This window comes from Accipiter gentilis, chromosome 34 (assembly GCF_929443795.1).
Source record: "Accipiter gentilis chromosome 34, bAccGen1.1, whole genome shotgun sequence".
NCBI classification, from domain to species: domain Eukaryota; kingdom Metazoa; phylum Chordata; class Aves; order Accipitriformes; family Accipitridae; genus Astur; species Astur gentilis.
In genome coordinates, this window is record NC_064913.1 from 16,543,045 (window position 1) to 16,559,037 (window position 15,993).

Consider the following 15,993-nt stretch of genomic DNA (forward strand, 5'->3'; position numbering starts at 1 on the left):
TCTGTCTGTATATTGTTGGGAAAATGTATTTGAACTGTGAACTGAAGTGGAGCAAATAAATACTCTGTACAGCATCATGTGTCATGTGAACCAGTGTTTCACCTTTGAGAGATTAGGAGTTTGCTTGGTTTGGGGATTGTCTGTGATATTTTTACAATGGAGAAAAGGGGACAAGGTGAAGAGAAACAAAGAAAAAAGCAAAAGCCCAGCCAAGGATTCTTAAAGGTTGTGGAGAAGCACAGTAGAAGGAGACGGATGGGAAAGAGATTTTGGGGGTAAAAGCAAGAAGGGAGCATGTGGGTGTCATTACAGATAGGAAAGAGCAGGAGGGAGATGTCTGAAAGCAACCTCCCATGCCTACTGCAGCAGCACTTTTAATCTAGGGGCAGGGAGAAGAGGGGGTTGGGCGTGGAAATGAAGAATAAATAAGGTGTTCAGAGAGGATTACGGCCAATCAATAAGAGCACCGATGCCCTTCACTGTCGCACTGAGCCGGGGGGTTGCTGGAACACCAATGTGACGCCACCCAAAGAGGCCCAGCACTGCAATTTGCCAGCTGGATGACTGTCTGTTCCCAGGCGCAATACTGCTGGGATTAGGATATCTGCCTCGATTCTGTCTGAAAGTGCTTGGAGACAGCTGGCACCAACATGTCCCTCCAGTCCCTGTCCCGGCTGAGGACACCATCAAACCGTGATCAGGGAGGACCCACCCTGCTCCTGTTGGCACTGCTGTTGCCCTGGTTGTTCTCTTCTCGCTCCCCAAACCATGGAGGCAGGAGTTGCTCCCCGAGAACTTGCTAACAGTGGTGCTGGTGTTCCGCTCAGAGCTCTCGTGCCTCCCAAACCCCACTGCTCTGCCCCTGCGCGCTCATCCCTAACAGCGATCCTCCCCGATCGTCTGTCCCAAGACCTCATCCAGCTCCAGCTCTGGTTCCCGCTGTAGCACCTTCTGCTGCAGCTCAGAGTAGAAGTCGACTCCCTCAGAGACTGAATGGAGGGGCTTGTCATGGGGCTCATAGTAGCTGCTTATTTGCTGCTGTAGGAAGCACTGGTGGTGCTGAGGCTGGTCCTTGAAGCTCCCGTCGTAGCCCTTGATGTGGTTCCTTTTGAACTCCAGCACCGTCTTGGTGTAGGTGTTGAGAGTGGTGACGGCAGAGGCCATGCAGCAGGTGAAGGAGGCCCAGGCCATGCTACAGGAGAGACAGAAGGACAGCACGTGCTGTGAGAAGCCAGGTGAGGTAAGGAGCTGAACTGCATGCGCTGTGACGCACCCTGATTTGCCAGGCAGAAGCTGCTGGGCATGGACATGAACTAGAAAGACTAAGGCTCATAACTTTACAGTTAGGGCTTATCCCACCACAAGGTCCTTCTTAGATCGGTGGGGTAAATACTGGTTATCCCTGTCATGGGGAAGGGGGGGATACAGGGAAAATAAAAGGGCAGCAGGGAAGTCTGTAACTGGTCAGAGCAGGACAGCACAGCTTGAAAGCAAGCTCTAAGTTGCCAGGCTGCTCGGTGTCTTCCTGGCACAAGGCATGCCCGCTTGAGCATAGCCAGATGGCCGTGCTGACATTTGATGTCCACAGCTGGCACCTGGCACTGGAGTGTTTAAGTCTTAAGAATCAACGTGGTCATCGTGAGTACAGCATTGCAAATTGAGCCTGCACTTTCCATGGGCACTTGCAAGGTTCATCCCGCTGTTTTTCAAGTCAGCTATGGCAGTTGGCTTCTTTAGCCTTTAGAGAAAGAAACCCTGAGCCACCTGCTTTTTGCAGCTGCTCTTCCTGGCTACAGTGTACACATCTTTAAGCATGTGTCTAGGCTCGGTGCTGCAGGAATAGGCCCTCTGGACATTGGTTAGTGAAGATGCCAAACCAGCATGGAACTCATTTAAACTGCAGAAAAACAAGGCATGTTTGAGAGCATCATCACAAGCGTGACACTGGCCTTTGCACACAGGGAAGGGCTGAGACCAAACGGTAAACCAGTGTAGGGGCAAACCTGATTAGTCAGCGGGGTTGAAGGCGTGTTTAGGTGTGGCCCCATTTCTTTGCCAGTCCTAGGTAGCTACTCATTTAAGTAACTCGGGAACTGTTTGTTAAAGCAGGGTCTGAGGCAAAGACAGGGGAGTAGCAGTAGGAGAACCATGGTACACCTGTCTTTGGAAAGACAGAAGGCCAAGAAAGGAGGAGGTGGGGTTTGGCAGGGTGTAGCATGGCTGAAGCCCAAATGGTTGGGGAGGTGAAGATGACTTCAGAGCTCACGCACTAGAATGCCCAGCCGTAGTCCCATGAGTGCGGTCGCCAGTCCTCTGGTCCCAGATTAACCGTCGCCTGGAAGACTTGAGTGTACATCATGTGTGCCACCATCCCAAGGAGACCTAGACACAAAAGACAAAAAAGCGAAGGAGTTACAGCAGGAGCCAGAGCAGCATAGTTCAGCCTTGCATGGGAGAGGAGGCTCTCCTGCTGCTGCGATTCCAAGCCCGCAGTAACACACCTGACAGCACCGAGGAGACAGCAGCAAAGGCGTTGAGCTTCAGCCCACAGACAGGATTGCCAGTATGCAGCATTTCCACCATCAGGAGGATGAAGCTGATGAGCAGCAAGCTGATGTACAGCATCTCTGATCCCAGCGACAGCCACAGGATTCCTGCCGGGAACCAGAGACTTCTCACATCAATGCAGGATGGCTTGTGCAAGGGAGAGTACTCCCCCTTCCCAACCCAACCCTGGAAGGATGTCCTCTGGAAAGAAGGGAAAGAAGGAAAACAACAAACTCCCAAAAGCAATCCCCCCAGGCTGTAAACAAGGGCTCAAAGGATGCTGAAAGAGACCGAGAGTCTGTCACAGAAGATGGCTTGGCTAGCCTGGCATGGGAAAAGCTGAGAGGAACTAAAATGCTGTCTGTAAAGAAGCCAGCATTATTTATAAACAGCAAGGAGGAAACCAAGGGAAAAAAGATGGGGGAAAGCTGTTGAGTATTAGAACAAGACCTAGTGGTCATAGGTTGGCCACGAACACATCCAAGCTGGACGTTAGAAGGTTCTTACCCATTAGCGTAGTGACCTTCAGAGTAGGTTTCGAATCACACCAATGGAAGCAAACAACTTTTAACCTGGTACTCAACTGGTTAAGTAAAGAATTGTATGGTGCACTCACAGCTGTGGCTGGGACCTGGCCTCTCGAATTCAGGAAGCCCCTTGCAAGCCTGTACTTCTCACTGAAACCCCAATGAAAAAGAAACTACATTCCTTGGGGTGGATATCTAACTAGGGCAATAATGTTCACCACTCACCCTGCTCCTTGCACAGAGTGCAGGTACTTTCATGCTGGGATCATGCGTGGGGCTCACTGTGCAGTAGGACTTGGACGAGAAAGAGAAAAGGCACTCTGTAATGCTGGGCTGTGGTAAAGCACAGGATTCACTGAGGAAGAAATATTAATCTGGCAAATGAAGCAGCACTGTGAACACTACTGTTAGCAGCTATTCATGGCCTTAGAGGAGACATTCAACTGGGGAAAAGGAGTGTGAAGAAAACCCTCATTAATGTGGCACTGACTTGACGCCTCAACGTCATTAGTGCCACAGAGTCACCCAGCTCTTTAGAAGAAACTGATGAGCTGCATTCCCTGCTTAAAGGAGCTGGCTTCCTTGCTGCAGCACGATCAGGGAGACTACTTCATTAGAGGTCAGACTGCCAAAAGTGTCCTGGAGGCTGCAAGCACCACACGTGCACAGAGGGCTCTGCATCATCCCTGTGAGTCCAGGCTCCCCACACGTGCTGTGCGATCTGGTCTTGCAATGCTGCCCGCGTAACGTGGAGCTGCTCTCCGCACACCCAGCTCAGCCAGCCCAGCCGGCAACCAGCAGTCACACCACGGTCTCCAGTGCTGCCCCAACCATATAATGGCAGCTGCGCTGGAGGCCGAGGTCATCTGCAGATGATGCTATGTGCAGGAAGGGGCAAAAGCGGGTGATAGAGCTGATAAGACCACAGTGTCACTACGAGTGTCATGCTTAAGCTCACAGTGATCTTCCAATTAATTTGTGGGAGCTCAATGCCTTACAGACCATGGCCTTTCTATCAATGTTGGGCTGCAGTTAGACAAGAAGCAGTAGGAGTGTGAGGGGGGACAGACAGAAAGATTTACAAAGACATGTAATCTGGTTGCATAAACCTCCTTTCTTAGGAAAACAGCCTACAAGGAAGACATTGGAAGCAACAGAGCCAGAGGCCTGGGCAGGGAATGAAGCACAAGAAGGTGAGAAACAAGAAAAATGCATTTCTAGTCCCTGTGAAGTGAGCATTTTGTGGTAAATGCAAGAGTCATTCAGTAAATGCAGTTAAGGGATTCATTTTATGACAGAGTGGAGATCTGCATGACTTCAAAATGATCTTGTAACACAAGCAGTATTTGAACTGTGTGAATACTGTTTCCCAAAAGAATAAGCAGGGGGAGGTTTTTCTACCCTGCTGTTGTGCCAAGAGTGACCCAGGTTAATCCGCAGAGCGATGCCACTGCACGCCACTCACACCGGACCACTCACCTGGGAATGCGCATCGCTTTATAAAAGCAGGTCAGCAGTCTTTGCCAGTGTTTTTAAAGTAGGGGAAACAAGGCAGAAAAAGAAGATGTGAAGTACACATCTCCCTGCTGGCTGTTATGATTCCCCAGCATTTGTTCCAGCCCTTGCTCTCATGGCTTGAACGCTGACACAGGCTCAGCACCCCAGGCCTTTCCCTCCACATAGGAACATCCTCTGAATTGACGTGCCTCCAGCCTCCACCTCAGGGTATAGTTAGCAAGCCCACACCAAAGGAAAAGCTTTCAGTAAGTAAAATCTCCATCGCATAGGTACACATACATCCAGGTATACTGAAGTTTTCCCAGGATAATTTGAAACCTGTGACAATGACAGGAGGGGTAAGCTCTCCAACCCAAATGAAGTTTCGTGTTTGATGAGACAAGGACTTCACCGTGAAAGTGTAACTTTCAGATGCCCTCTTATCACAAAGTAAGAGGTGATTTCGCTTCCAGAGTCAGGCCCCAAAACTGCGGCACTGAGTCAACACGTAGGGTATGTGGGAGTGACTGCCCTCAGGTGGCATCCATCCCCTTCCTGCTGACTACAGCAAGATGACAAGCTCAGACTGGGAAACTTATTAGATGAGACAAATCCCACTTCATATGGGAGGGGGTCTGAGGTTTCCAGCACTGACCTCACAGATGGCAGAGGTTTAGGCAAATATCTGGGAGGAAAGCTTGGCTCCTTTAGCAACCATGGGGCCAGGATTCCACGCCTGGCTCTTTGGGGACCCACCCTGCTGTCCTCACACAGGCAAAATATTGCAGGTCCCCCATCCCAAGGAGGTGCACAGGGCAGCTACAGTGAGGTATGGGGATTTGCTCTTACCTCTCTCTGCTGGTGGTGAAAGTTCAATAAAGCTACGGCATTTCTCTTCTGAAACACAAAGCCAAAGGTATTAGTTTGCAAAACAATGCAGGGTACATAAGGGAAAAGAAAATATCTTCCTCTCACTCTCTTTTCACTGCGTAGCTCCAGTCATCCCTGAGTCTACACATCAGATCTTCTCACCTCCGCTCTCTTTCCGACCATCTTTCCAGACCTTCACTGGGGCAAGGTAGGGGAAGGCAAAGTCTGCCTGGAAAACTAGAAGTGGCCTTTCCAGCAAAAAAACTTCAGCAATTTGTAAATCTTACAAGCCTCCAGTGAATATAAAAATCTGTTGCTATTCATTCACAACATTACTGTTGGTCAGGCCTATTAAGGGTGTTGCTTATAAGACTGCAGACCCACCACTTCTGCTGAGGATGTGAATTCCCACTCACCCCAGTCTCAGCAGAGCAGTTCTAGCACTTCTTCCCAAAGAAGAAAGAAGAAAAAAAAAATATCTTCCCAAGTGAAATGCTGCATGGCAGAGATGCGAGTCCCTCTTCTGTGGCAGAGAATCACACAGAAATACAGTCTTCTGCCCTCACATTTTAGGCATGCTATTTGGACAAATGGTGTTCATACTTGCTTTGGCTTTTTATGTTGGCCAGATGCAAACTATGTCTTAGCTGAGGGTCCATCATTATTATCTGTAAGTCTTTCTTACTGCATACTGCATTACTGCATTTGAGGGTCCTCTCCTCTACTTGGCACAGTATTTTCTCCCAGAAGTATCAGCCTGCTGCTTTTCATGTAAGAATCTCATTTTCTTAATTTCTATCCCCAGTTCTAATCTCTCCCAATCTCCTGTATTACTTCTGTCATCCACAGCTCTCAGGACACTACCCAATTTAGTTCCATCTGCAGTTCTCATTAACTTGCAGTTTGCTACTTCACCTAGAACTTTAATGAGGTTATTCAGTAACGGCTCATCTAAACTGGTCCTGAGATTAGCCTGAATAATGAAATCCTTTCTCCAGCTCAACTCAAATTCCTTTTGCTCATAGTAGCTCCTTTTTTGTGGCCGTTGTCTATGCACTTGCTTCAAACACCCACGGCGGTGGGTGGGTTGTACTCGATTTACAGGAAGCAGGGGACTGAGACTGACTGTGTGCTCTACCCCATGCTCTGCTGCAATCCAGATGTAACTCGCTCTCTGCGTTCCTTCAGGCATCGGGGTTATTCCAGGGCTGCCCGGTGGCCAGTCAAGTCTTTCAGAGAAAGCTGTCAAGGGACGTAGTCCCATTCCCACAAGCACCATGGAAACACACCCCCAACCCAAAGCAGTCCCAAATAAACACATCTCCTTCCGCAGCATGTCTGGAAATCTCGGAATGAAACAGCCCCCTCGTTAGGACATGAGAGTTTCAAGCACATTCCCTCCTGCTCCCACCCCCCTTCTGTCTGCTTTTATTCACCAGTTCTTTATTTTCAAACTCTGACAGCAACAGATAAGAAAATGAGAAATGCTCTACTAGAACGGTGGCTTAGTTAAAGAAGGTGAGAGGTTTGTGCTCGGGGAGAGCTGAAGGGAGGGCAGTGGGCTCAGGGGAATGGGTCTGATGAAAGCGATTTTCATCACTTTATCTTTAGATACAAATCTCCCTGTTGGCCACCTTCCGGGTCAGTTCTGATCCTTGATGTGTGTGCCAGGCCGTGAAGAGCATCTGTGCACCGCAGAGCATCCACCCGTGCTGGTGCGGCACGGGTTTCAGCAGGACTTCAGCAGGGCTGGGCAGGAGCAAGTCAAAGGGGAAGGGACGCACCAAAGGGGTCTCGTGCGGGTTGCACGACCAGCCCCTCACACTCCAGGCTTTACGGTGCCAGTCCCACATGGTCAAAAAGTCACAACTGAAACCTGCCACAGTATCAGAAAAACAACTGAAAAAATTACAACACGGCAGCTCTAATCCTCAGATCAATTCGCCTCCTGACTTTAGCTCCTCTGGGTTCAGACCCTCCAGGTTTTCTCTGTATCTGTAAGGCAGTACTTCTCTTTCCCTCTTTAATTTCTTTTTAAGAAAAGCCCAGTCCCTGTTCAATTCACAAAACCTCTCAGTTCGGTGATCTAAGGAGAACACCAACTATTGCAGTCCTCACATCGATAACTATAAATTGACAACACTGCATAAAATCACCTTGCTTAGGTGTCTGAGGGGACACAAATGCGCCCTGGAGAGCATGAAGTAAGCCGTGACTGGGAGTGGACATACAGGGAAAGGGAAAGCAGGCTCACTCCAGTTCACATCAGGACGAATGATGCCATCACAAAGTCACTGCCACCACCACCACTTGCACTTACAGCCCCTGTTGTAGACCGAAGGGCACACCAGAGACAGCCATTCTCCCTCGCCCCCCTCTGTAAACATTCCAGTGAAGGACAGAAATATAATGACCACAGCAGCACAGGGCTGATGCCATCTGGGAAAATGACAAAGGCTTTTCTCCCAAGGGTTGTCAGCCTCCCACCTTTCATTTCCAAACTCCCGTGGAGTAAATACAAGGGAAGAAGTTGTGGCTGCCTGGGCAAGACGCTACCTGGCCCTTCCATGCTCTCTTCACAGGAAAGCCACATCCCCGTGTGGAAGTATTTGAAGGCAAAGCGGTCATCCCCGGTCTCCCAGCTGTAGTGCACCACATCCTGGGATGAAACATTGCCAGCACCTGCATCAGGCGGCATGGGGACACCAATGCACTTGGTGGCTTTGCTTTTCCCACACAAAGGCTTGGGCACTTTCTGGGTCCCGGTGCACCAGTAGCTGCCAAGCAAGGCGGTGGTGGAGAGGCTGAGAGCCATCAGGTTCAGGATGACAGCCAGGAAAGCACGGCGCCATGGAAATCCCTTCAGCAGCTCCATCTACAACACACAAACGGAGGGACGGTCACACCAGCCGCTTGTCCCACCCAGCCTCACGAATCCCAGCTCTTCCCAGCGCGCACCTATGGGGAGGGGATACGAGCACTCTGCCCTCCTCGAAACATCCCAACAGCTCACCCAGCCTGGAAGAACCATTTCCTGAAAGCCAGGGCGGTGGAGCAATGGGTCAGCTTCAACCGTTTCAAAGTACACTGAATATCTGTACTGGGGAAGAGCGGGTGGCCCGGCAGACACAGCGGGGCTGGGTGCATCGGGGTGTGTGAGCACATGAGCAAAATGAAAGGGACATCATATTCACTCCATCGCAGAGATGGTAGGCAAAAACTGTTAACCAACTTCTCCAAATACCATGTGTTGCCTTTAGATGGGGCATGATGAATGCTCTGTCCAACGAAATGAGAATTCTTGCTGCCAAGTGGCCCAAAACACTTCTTCAAGCAGTTCATTACTGTAACTAGGGAGGTAGGGAGTGTATTGGTTTCACAGTGGGGAAAGGCAGGAAAATGTTCCCGGATCACTGGAGGTCACACATCAAGCAGTGACCTGCTCAGGAGGGAGACCCAGCTATCCAGAGCTGGCAGCTTGAGTTCAAATCCCAGAGCAGCACCTCCCACCTGAGCAAGCACTGCTCTGCACACCAGAAATTTGGTAGGGTGGTGGGACGACAGTGTCTCTGCTTTCACATAAAGTGCCAAAGGGTGGGTTTTTTTAAGAGCAAACATTGCCACAAACACTCTTCCCGGCTTCATCTCATCAGGAAAAAGTAATTCAGAAAGCAGTTTGTGTACCAGGGTCCTGTGGTCTTTCTCACTCAGAGGGGAGCTTAAGATCTTACGATTCCCACAAAACCTTGCACTGACTTCTGAGAACCCCAACTTATCACTCCATGGATTGATTAGATGTCATCTACCCACACATCGACTTTCATGTCATCAACGCATGCCTCTTCCCACATGGCACTCCCTATGTTTGGCACAACTTCATCCAGATACTCCCACCTTTTCCTATTTATGACTCTCAAAATCTATTTGCCCATGAATAGATTCAGTTTGTGCAGACAGTGCTTGCTGCCTGTCCTCTTCACATAACTTCGGTTGACTCACCCAACGCTGAACGTGTGAGAAAGGCCCAGCGTACTGTGGACACTACTATAAATAAACGATACGAGACTGAGCTTTGCATTGTTTGTGACTGCACCATAGCTAAAAGTGGTGCAGTTAGAAGCATTTGTTCTGCTAACCAGCAAGCTCGGAAATGTGGTCAATAAAGATGATGCTGAAGCTCCTCTTGGAAAGCAGGACTTCATTAGCATCTCATCACACTGAGGAAACAGTAACTGATCCAGAACACTCTCGTCGAAGGCAAGAAAATAGAAAAATTCCTGTATTGTTTTATGCTCTGGCTTCTTTTTTCTCTTCACCAGAGCATTTCTTTCTTTCAGCAATGGAGATGCTGCACCCTGGAGATGGTAACATCTTAGGGATATCATAACTAATGACTTCCATGATCTGAAGGCACGTTGGATATCACCATTTTCACAGAGCAGTTACCTAGCAGGAACAGTTAATTATGTGAAGGTTTCTGGCAAAGGTTGGTGGCAAATTCCTCACTGAAGGTTTTTTTCAGTGGAAAATTTGGCTTATGATTGAAAAGGAAATTACAGATAAAATTGCTCTCCTCAAAAACATGATTTTTCATCTGAAAATAGAAACCTTCAGTACACAAAGTTTTTCAGATTTTCATCAATGCTTGATTATAAGATTTTCTGTCATCAGGTTTCAGTTTGCTCATGCTTTTATTTAAAAAAACCAAACTTTCCACTCATGATATTGACAAAAATAATTTTTCTAATTTAAATCTTAGATAGTGGGAAAAATATTCTCTCCAGTTGATTTGTGATAGTAGTTGAAAGGCCATATAATTTCAGAACAAGTGATAACAAAAAAGGGGAAAAAATATAAGAAACAAATGAGTCAGAAGAAGGAACTGGATCAAGGATGCAGAGGACATAGGGAATGAGAAGCAAATCTGAACTACTCCTTCATGAGAACATTGTCAGAAAAGTTTCCCTCCATAAAAGCCAAGCACTTACTGACAATAACTGACCACAGTATCTAGATAACCCCAAAAGGAAAGAGTTGAATTTACCTTGGCAGCAAGTCCTTGAAGTCCTGTTAATTTGGAGGAGAAGTACAGAAATGGCACTCACGCTTTGTCTGCTGGTTTGCTCATCTCTAGATCCTCCAAGAAACCCAACTGCTTCAAAACCCCTTTCTCCTTTGTCTCCTCCCCTCCTCCCTCACCCCCCGCAAGTGATTATTAAATGCTATCCCTCCAGCCAGCAGCTGTTTTGTGGAAAATGGTCATTTTGTAATCCACAATGCAATCACAGCACAGCTGTTCTGGGAGATTATACGGCAAGTGATTCGTGCTGCAGGCTGGGATTAAGCGCAGACTGGTGACCTGTATTGACTGAGTAGAAAGTTTCTGTAAAAACCAGATAGATCCCAGCCGTCTCCATGCGGTGGCTCTTTGGGAGCTTGTATGGAGCGAGCTGGTGGCTCTCTGGCCAGTGCTTCAGGGGACGAGTGACCTTCGCTCAGAAACTACCAGCACCCTTGGCATCAGGTCACCCCTTGCCCTGTGCAGTGTCTCGGCAGAATGGCAAAGGCCACAAGCGCCCCAGCCCTGGGATACCAGCTGCAGAAAGGGGAGGAGGAAAAAATGGGGAAAGTTTATGCGACTGCATCTGCTGTGAGGACTGAGGATTTCAGACCCTGAAGAGATGCCAATCCAGCTCTCCCCATGGGCGCATCACCACCGTGGCAGAGGTGCGTGAAACAGTCACGAGTCAAAAAAGTCCAAAACTCAAAGGGTGGGAGCGTGGGGAAGACTGTCGGTGTCCCTCATAGTGGCACCAAGGCACGGAGTTCACCTGGAACTTCCCAGCTCCTAGCAGCTCCACATTGGATGAATGTGGGAAGCTGGTAAGGAGAGACAGGAACATTCACACTCACCCCAAGCTCCCTCTGAGCTCTTGTCCTGAAAGTTTAAAGGCTCCCACAATACCTGAGGGTGTTGATACGCCTCGTTTGGTATCAGAACAGTGAGAAGTAAGAATGGCATCACCTCTCAGGAGAACGAACGGTCACTAGCGGGCATGGAGCAGCACCACATCGAATCAAACCGCAAGGGAGAGGAGCATCCCAAAGGCGCGCACCCCATCTTCCCCACGGAGGCTCGCCCAGTGCCAAGCGGGTGAGGCTCCCACCACCACTGGGAGGGAGGGAGGCAGATTCCCTGCACGCCTGCCCTGCTGCTCTGCCGGGACAGAGGACACCAGTGGTCCATCCCCCGGTTCCAACACCAGAGCCCAGAGCCTGGGAGGCCGGTGGCACAAGCTCTGGGTGACACCAGCTCTGGGTGACACCAGCTCCGGGTGACACGAGCTCTGGGTGACACCAGCTCTGGGTGGCATCAGCTCTGGGTGACACCAGCTCCGGGTGACACGAGCTCTGGGTGACACCAGCTCTGGGTGGCACCAGCTCTGGGTGACACGAGCTCTGGGTGACACCAGCTCCGGGTGACATGAGCTCTGGGTGACACCAGCTCCGGGTGGCACCAGCTCTGGGTGACACCAGCTCTGGGTGACACACCGCCCGTGACAGTCCCTGCACAGCACAGGCGGCAGACGGAGCCGACAGGTTCGTGGTCCCGCACGTGGGCTCTGCTACCAGGGGCTCCTGACCCCTCCTGCCCTGAGCAGAATGGTCCATAGCTCTGCGGCTATTTTAATCCCCGTCACTGCATAAACTCCTCTAATAGAGATAATCATTTCTAAGACGGGCTAACTGAAAGCAATGCTAAATGTTTCTGTGCTCCGTGCACAGTCTGCAGGTTTTTTGATTAATAACGAGGTTCTGTTGGACACAGATGTACTTAATTTACTGAAGTAGGTAGAACAGCAGCTGATGCTGCTTAAAAGGAGAGTGGAAATCTTTATTTTTTTTTCATTGGTCAGTCTCTCTGCATCTGGGCACCTTAAGTTTGGCTTCTAAATAGTAAAAAAAAGCCTGGGTTTCAGGCTCAAGAATAGATAAAGTCCATCTCTCTACTGATAATCCTTAATGTTAACATGTTCCTAATTTTAAGCTTGCTGAGAGTCTCATTAAAATCCAGGATGCTATGTCAGTTTCTAAAGCTGGGATCACAGCATATATGTTGATGAAATGAGACTGAATTAGATTTATAGGGATAAGAATTCAGATTTAAAAATAAATTCATCAGAAATATGCTATGGTTTCAAAAATATACGCATATCAGATTTAGTATTCTGAATAATGGCAGATATTTATCCTTCCAGAAGATGGCAATCTTTCTCTAGCCTTTGTTTTGGGAGTCCCTGCTGCTCACGTGTGCTGGGACTTCTGTTCCTTCCCTTTATGTTTTTTCCCCCCTTTATCCTCCTCTTTTTCCATTTTTATGAACGCAGCTTCTTTACCTCAGCTGGGGACATGGCGGGGGTGAGTTATCTTTGAGTTATCTGAGCCTGGGGAGACTTCTGAAATCACTGAGGAAAGAAAAAAGCAGGAATGAATGGAGGAGCTTAGTAGGGCATTTGCTCTAACTTCTGCCCTGCACAGAACTATTCTTTTTAATATATTTTCCAATATTTTGTCAAGTACCATATTAACTTTCTCAACGTGTTTCCATCCCCAGATTATTGCTCACAGCTCACAGAACGTAAACACTAGAGCACATTTCCTGATGTTCAACAAACTTCCCTCAGCAAAATTTTATGGTGTGTTTTTTTTTTAAATCTCCCTTCCAGCCTCTCCTTAATCTGACCAATTATGGACAGGAAAACCAAGCTGTATCTGTCTTTCACCCTGTTGTGCCTTCGCGTTTTCTCCTCTTTGATATTTCCCACCATAACTTGGCTTGGCTAGAGGTTTTGGATGTCTCTTTCTCTTTGAACTCAGCAGCAGCCGGTCCCTGGTGACTCGTTTCAAGTTCGCCCATTGAAGTGAATGCCCATAGCAGTTGATTTCCTGCGCAATCAGCCAAGCGCTTGGCTTATAGAAACAAAACAAGGAAACGAAATGCAAAACACAGTCTTAGCACAACACCTCTGTGGAGATTGCCAACTCTAAAAAAGCCCGGGCGTTTACAAGTGATGCATTTTTTTACTCTGGCTGTATCACATACGTACTTAGGGTGTATCCTGCCCCAAAGGGACACCCTCAACTCCCAGGGCTGCTGGTGGAAAAGAAAAGCGAGCAGCCCTTCCCAGCGAGGGCCCAGAAACTGCAATACTTAACTGGCAGGTCTCAAGAGGCACAGGGCTCTTCGTAGCCCCCCATGCAGCAATCCTCCCCGGGGGTGGCAGGGATCATCTGCTGTCCTGACTTTGGCTCTTCAGCTGTCCTGAAGAGGAAAAGAGAGGAAGAAGAGCAGCTATTTACACCAGAACTGGCTCTGTGAAACCTGGACGGAGACGGGCTCCTACTCACCCCTCATTCCACACATTCCTTGCACATGACACTTCCCACCGCTCCTGGTTTTGCTGTTTTTACAGGAACACCGTCCAGCGCTTGGGGTCCCCTCCCCTATTGCCACACAGAAAGCAGGATGGCTCCGGGTGGCAGTGACACTGAGGGAGCCAGACTTCGCAAACCCAGTGACAGACTGCAAATGCCAGATTTCTCCCTGAGCTCTGAATAATTCCACTCAGATTGTAACCTTTATTTAGCTGTTTGCATGATGCATTAACTCTTGCTCTGCAAGTGACCTCACCAGGCATAGTTTTCCTAGTCTAAGTACACTTAAAGGTGAATTCTGTTTTTAAACATGAACAGCTTACATTGCTAGACATCAAGTCTGTGGCAGAACAGAAATAAAGATTGAATTGGAATAAGTAAATGCTTCTTAAAGATGAACAAACAAGCTTGCCATCCGTTTGCACCTAACTACTTTCCTCCCCATCACCACTTTTTTTTTTTTTTCTTTTTTTTTTCTGTTTTCTTTTTTTTTTTTCCAAAACAAGTCTGTTTTGGCTGGATATTTTTCTAATCTTTATGGTTATCAGCCACTCAAAAACCCAGGGAAAACCGTTGTGGAAAGAAAAAAAATGAAATGCAGCAACACAGACTTTGAGGACTCACTAGAGATTCTAGATGCCTCAATTTCTAGATAGGCAGCATATGACTATTTAAAGGAGGTTGCTTTTCACAGAGTACTTAAACGCTGGCAACTCTAGGATGTGTTCACCTGAGCACACAGAAAAAAATGTTATTTACGAAATTTAGCCAACCATAAACTGTAAGCAGACAAGAAAAAGACAACTTTTTATATAGATCTAAAAGGACATTAAAGAGGAGCCAGTCCAGGAAAGGGTCCATACCAACCCCCAAGGAGGTAAATGCTTACCTTATCCACTGCTCCCTATCCCCATCTGCTCTTCTGAGGCATCCAGTGAAATACCACAAGGTGATCATGGACTCTCCCCACTTTTTCTTTCTCTCTGACTGAACATGTAGCAGCCAAGAAATTCCATAAGATCTGACCAGATGCTTTGAAATGTACATAGTCTGTCACTTTACTGATGGGTTAATTCTTTCTGAGCTCGCTAATTCATCACAGTACATTTTATCAGCCGCAGGATTGGCAGGGTGTCCACTTCTGCAGACTGCGTCTGTAATTCAGTAGTCCCCTTTATGAAAATTGTTGCCAGTTTTAAATCTACCACTTATGGGATCTCAGTCTGTTACTCCACAGAATAAACAAACACGCAGACTCAATGGCTGTCACAGGCTCATGGGGTTTTTTATCATCAAGAGGGACCATTACAATAACATAGTCTCATCTCAACTGTAGCAGAACCCAAAGAACTTCAGACAATCATTTCTGGCGATAAACAGAGCTCCTGCTGGAGCTAGAGCACATATTTTATACAACTAACTAGTATCGACTGTGCAACAGGATATGATGGAAAACCCATCGCAACCTTAGAAAAGTTATTCCAATGGTTAATTAATCTCATTCTTAAAATTTTGCTTTTGATTTGTAAGCACCGTGTCTGCCTCAGTTTTCCAACCTCACCAGGCTGCTCCAACACACAAATAAATAGCCAGTGAAATGATTTCCTAAAAATGTTATTGTCAGAGTCACAAATCAATGCATTTCATTAAAGGCACACAGTGTGATCTAACAAGCTGGCTGATGGCCCAAATTCCTGGTTCTGTACTTGGCTCTGACACGAAATTTTCCCCTCCCATTGGCCAAGTCATTAGTGGTGCGTTTACGCTGCAGTCAAAGCAGTGGCAGTGATGGGGAGTAAACATTCAGTGCTTGTTTTAACTGGGTGTTGCTAGCAATTTTGCTCCAGCAATATGGAGCACAATGCAGGGTACAAACCTCAGTCCAGAAACAGAGTAAGCTGCGCTGAACTCCACGTTGCCATGGCTGGACTGATAGTTTAAAAATAGTTCTTGTTTCCCTGCACTATAAAGTTGGGTCTTCATAGTCATTCCCACAGACACAAATCTACAGCACTGCTGATCCTTTTTGGTGTCGGTATCAGCACAAAGCTGGTGGGAAAGAGACATTGGTTTGATAATGACAGAACTCGAGGATCTAGAATTAATCTGTGCAAAG

At 47.8% G+C, this 15,993-nt stretch overlaps 1 protein-coding gene across 5 annotated transcripts; it reads right to left on the reverse strand.

Annotated features, from left to right (window-relative positions):
• Window positions 1-10: 10 nt before the first annotated feature.
• GSG1 (germ cell associated 1) lies at window positions 11-14,263 on the reverse strand. Of its 5 annotated transcripts, XM_049792115.1 has the most exons (7): window positions 13,851-14,263; window positions 13,659-13,764; window positions 7,929-8,316; window positions 5,421-5,468; window positions 2,502-2,654; window positions 2,271-2,382; window positions 11-1,192 (listed from the first exon to the last, which is right to left on the reverse strand). In XM_049792115.1, exons 3-7 carry the CDS (start codon window positions 8,314-8,316, stop codon window positions 877-879), a joined length of 1,017 nt encoding a protein of 338 aa, XP_049648072.1. In that variant the 5' UTR covers window positions 13,659-13,764; window positions 13,851-14,263; the 3' UTR covers window positions 11-876. The 5 variants fall into 5 exon arrangements, with proteins under 5 accessions (XP_049648072.1, XP_049648070.1, XP_049648074.1 ...); XM_049792113.1 differs by lacking the exons at window positions 13,659-13,764; window positions 13,851-14,263 and adding an exon at window positions 12,839-13,651; XM_049792117.1 differs by lacking the exons at window positions 13,659-13,764; window positions 13,851-14,263 and adding an exon at window positions 12,839-13,650 and having other exon boundaries at window positions 7,998-8,316.
• Between the last annotated feature and the right edge of the window lie 1,730 nt (window positions 14,264-15,993).

Excerpts from the sequence above, each read along its gene's own strand:
- GSG1 (XM_049792113.1), bottom strand. Across the intron at positions 5,469-7,928 it reads CGGGAGTTTGGAAATGAAAG|AAGAGAAATGCCGTAGCTTT; the intron begins GTGGGAGGCTGA and ends TTTGTGTTTCAG. Across the intron at positions 2,383-2,501 it reads TGTCTCCTCGGTGCTGTCAG|GTCTCCTTGGGATGGTGGCA; the intron begins GTGTGTTACTGC and ends TTTTGTGTCTAG.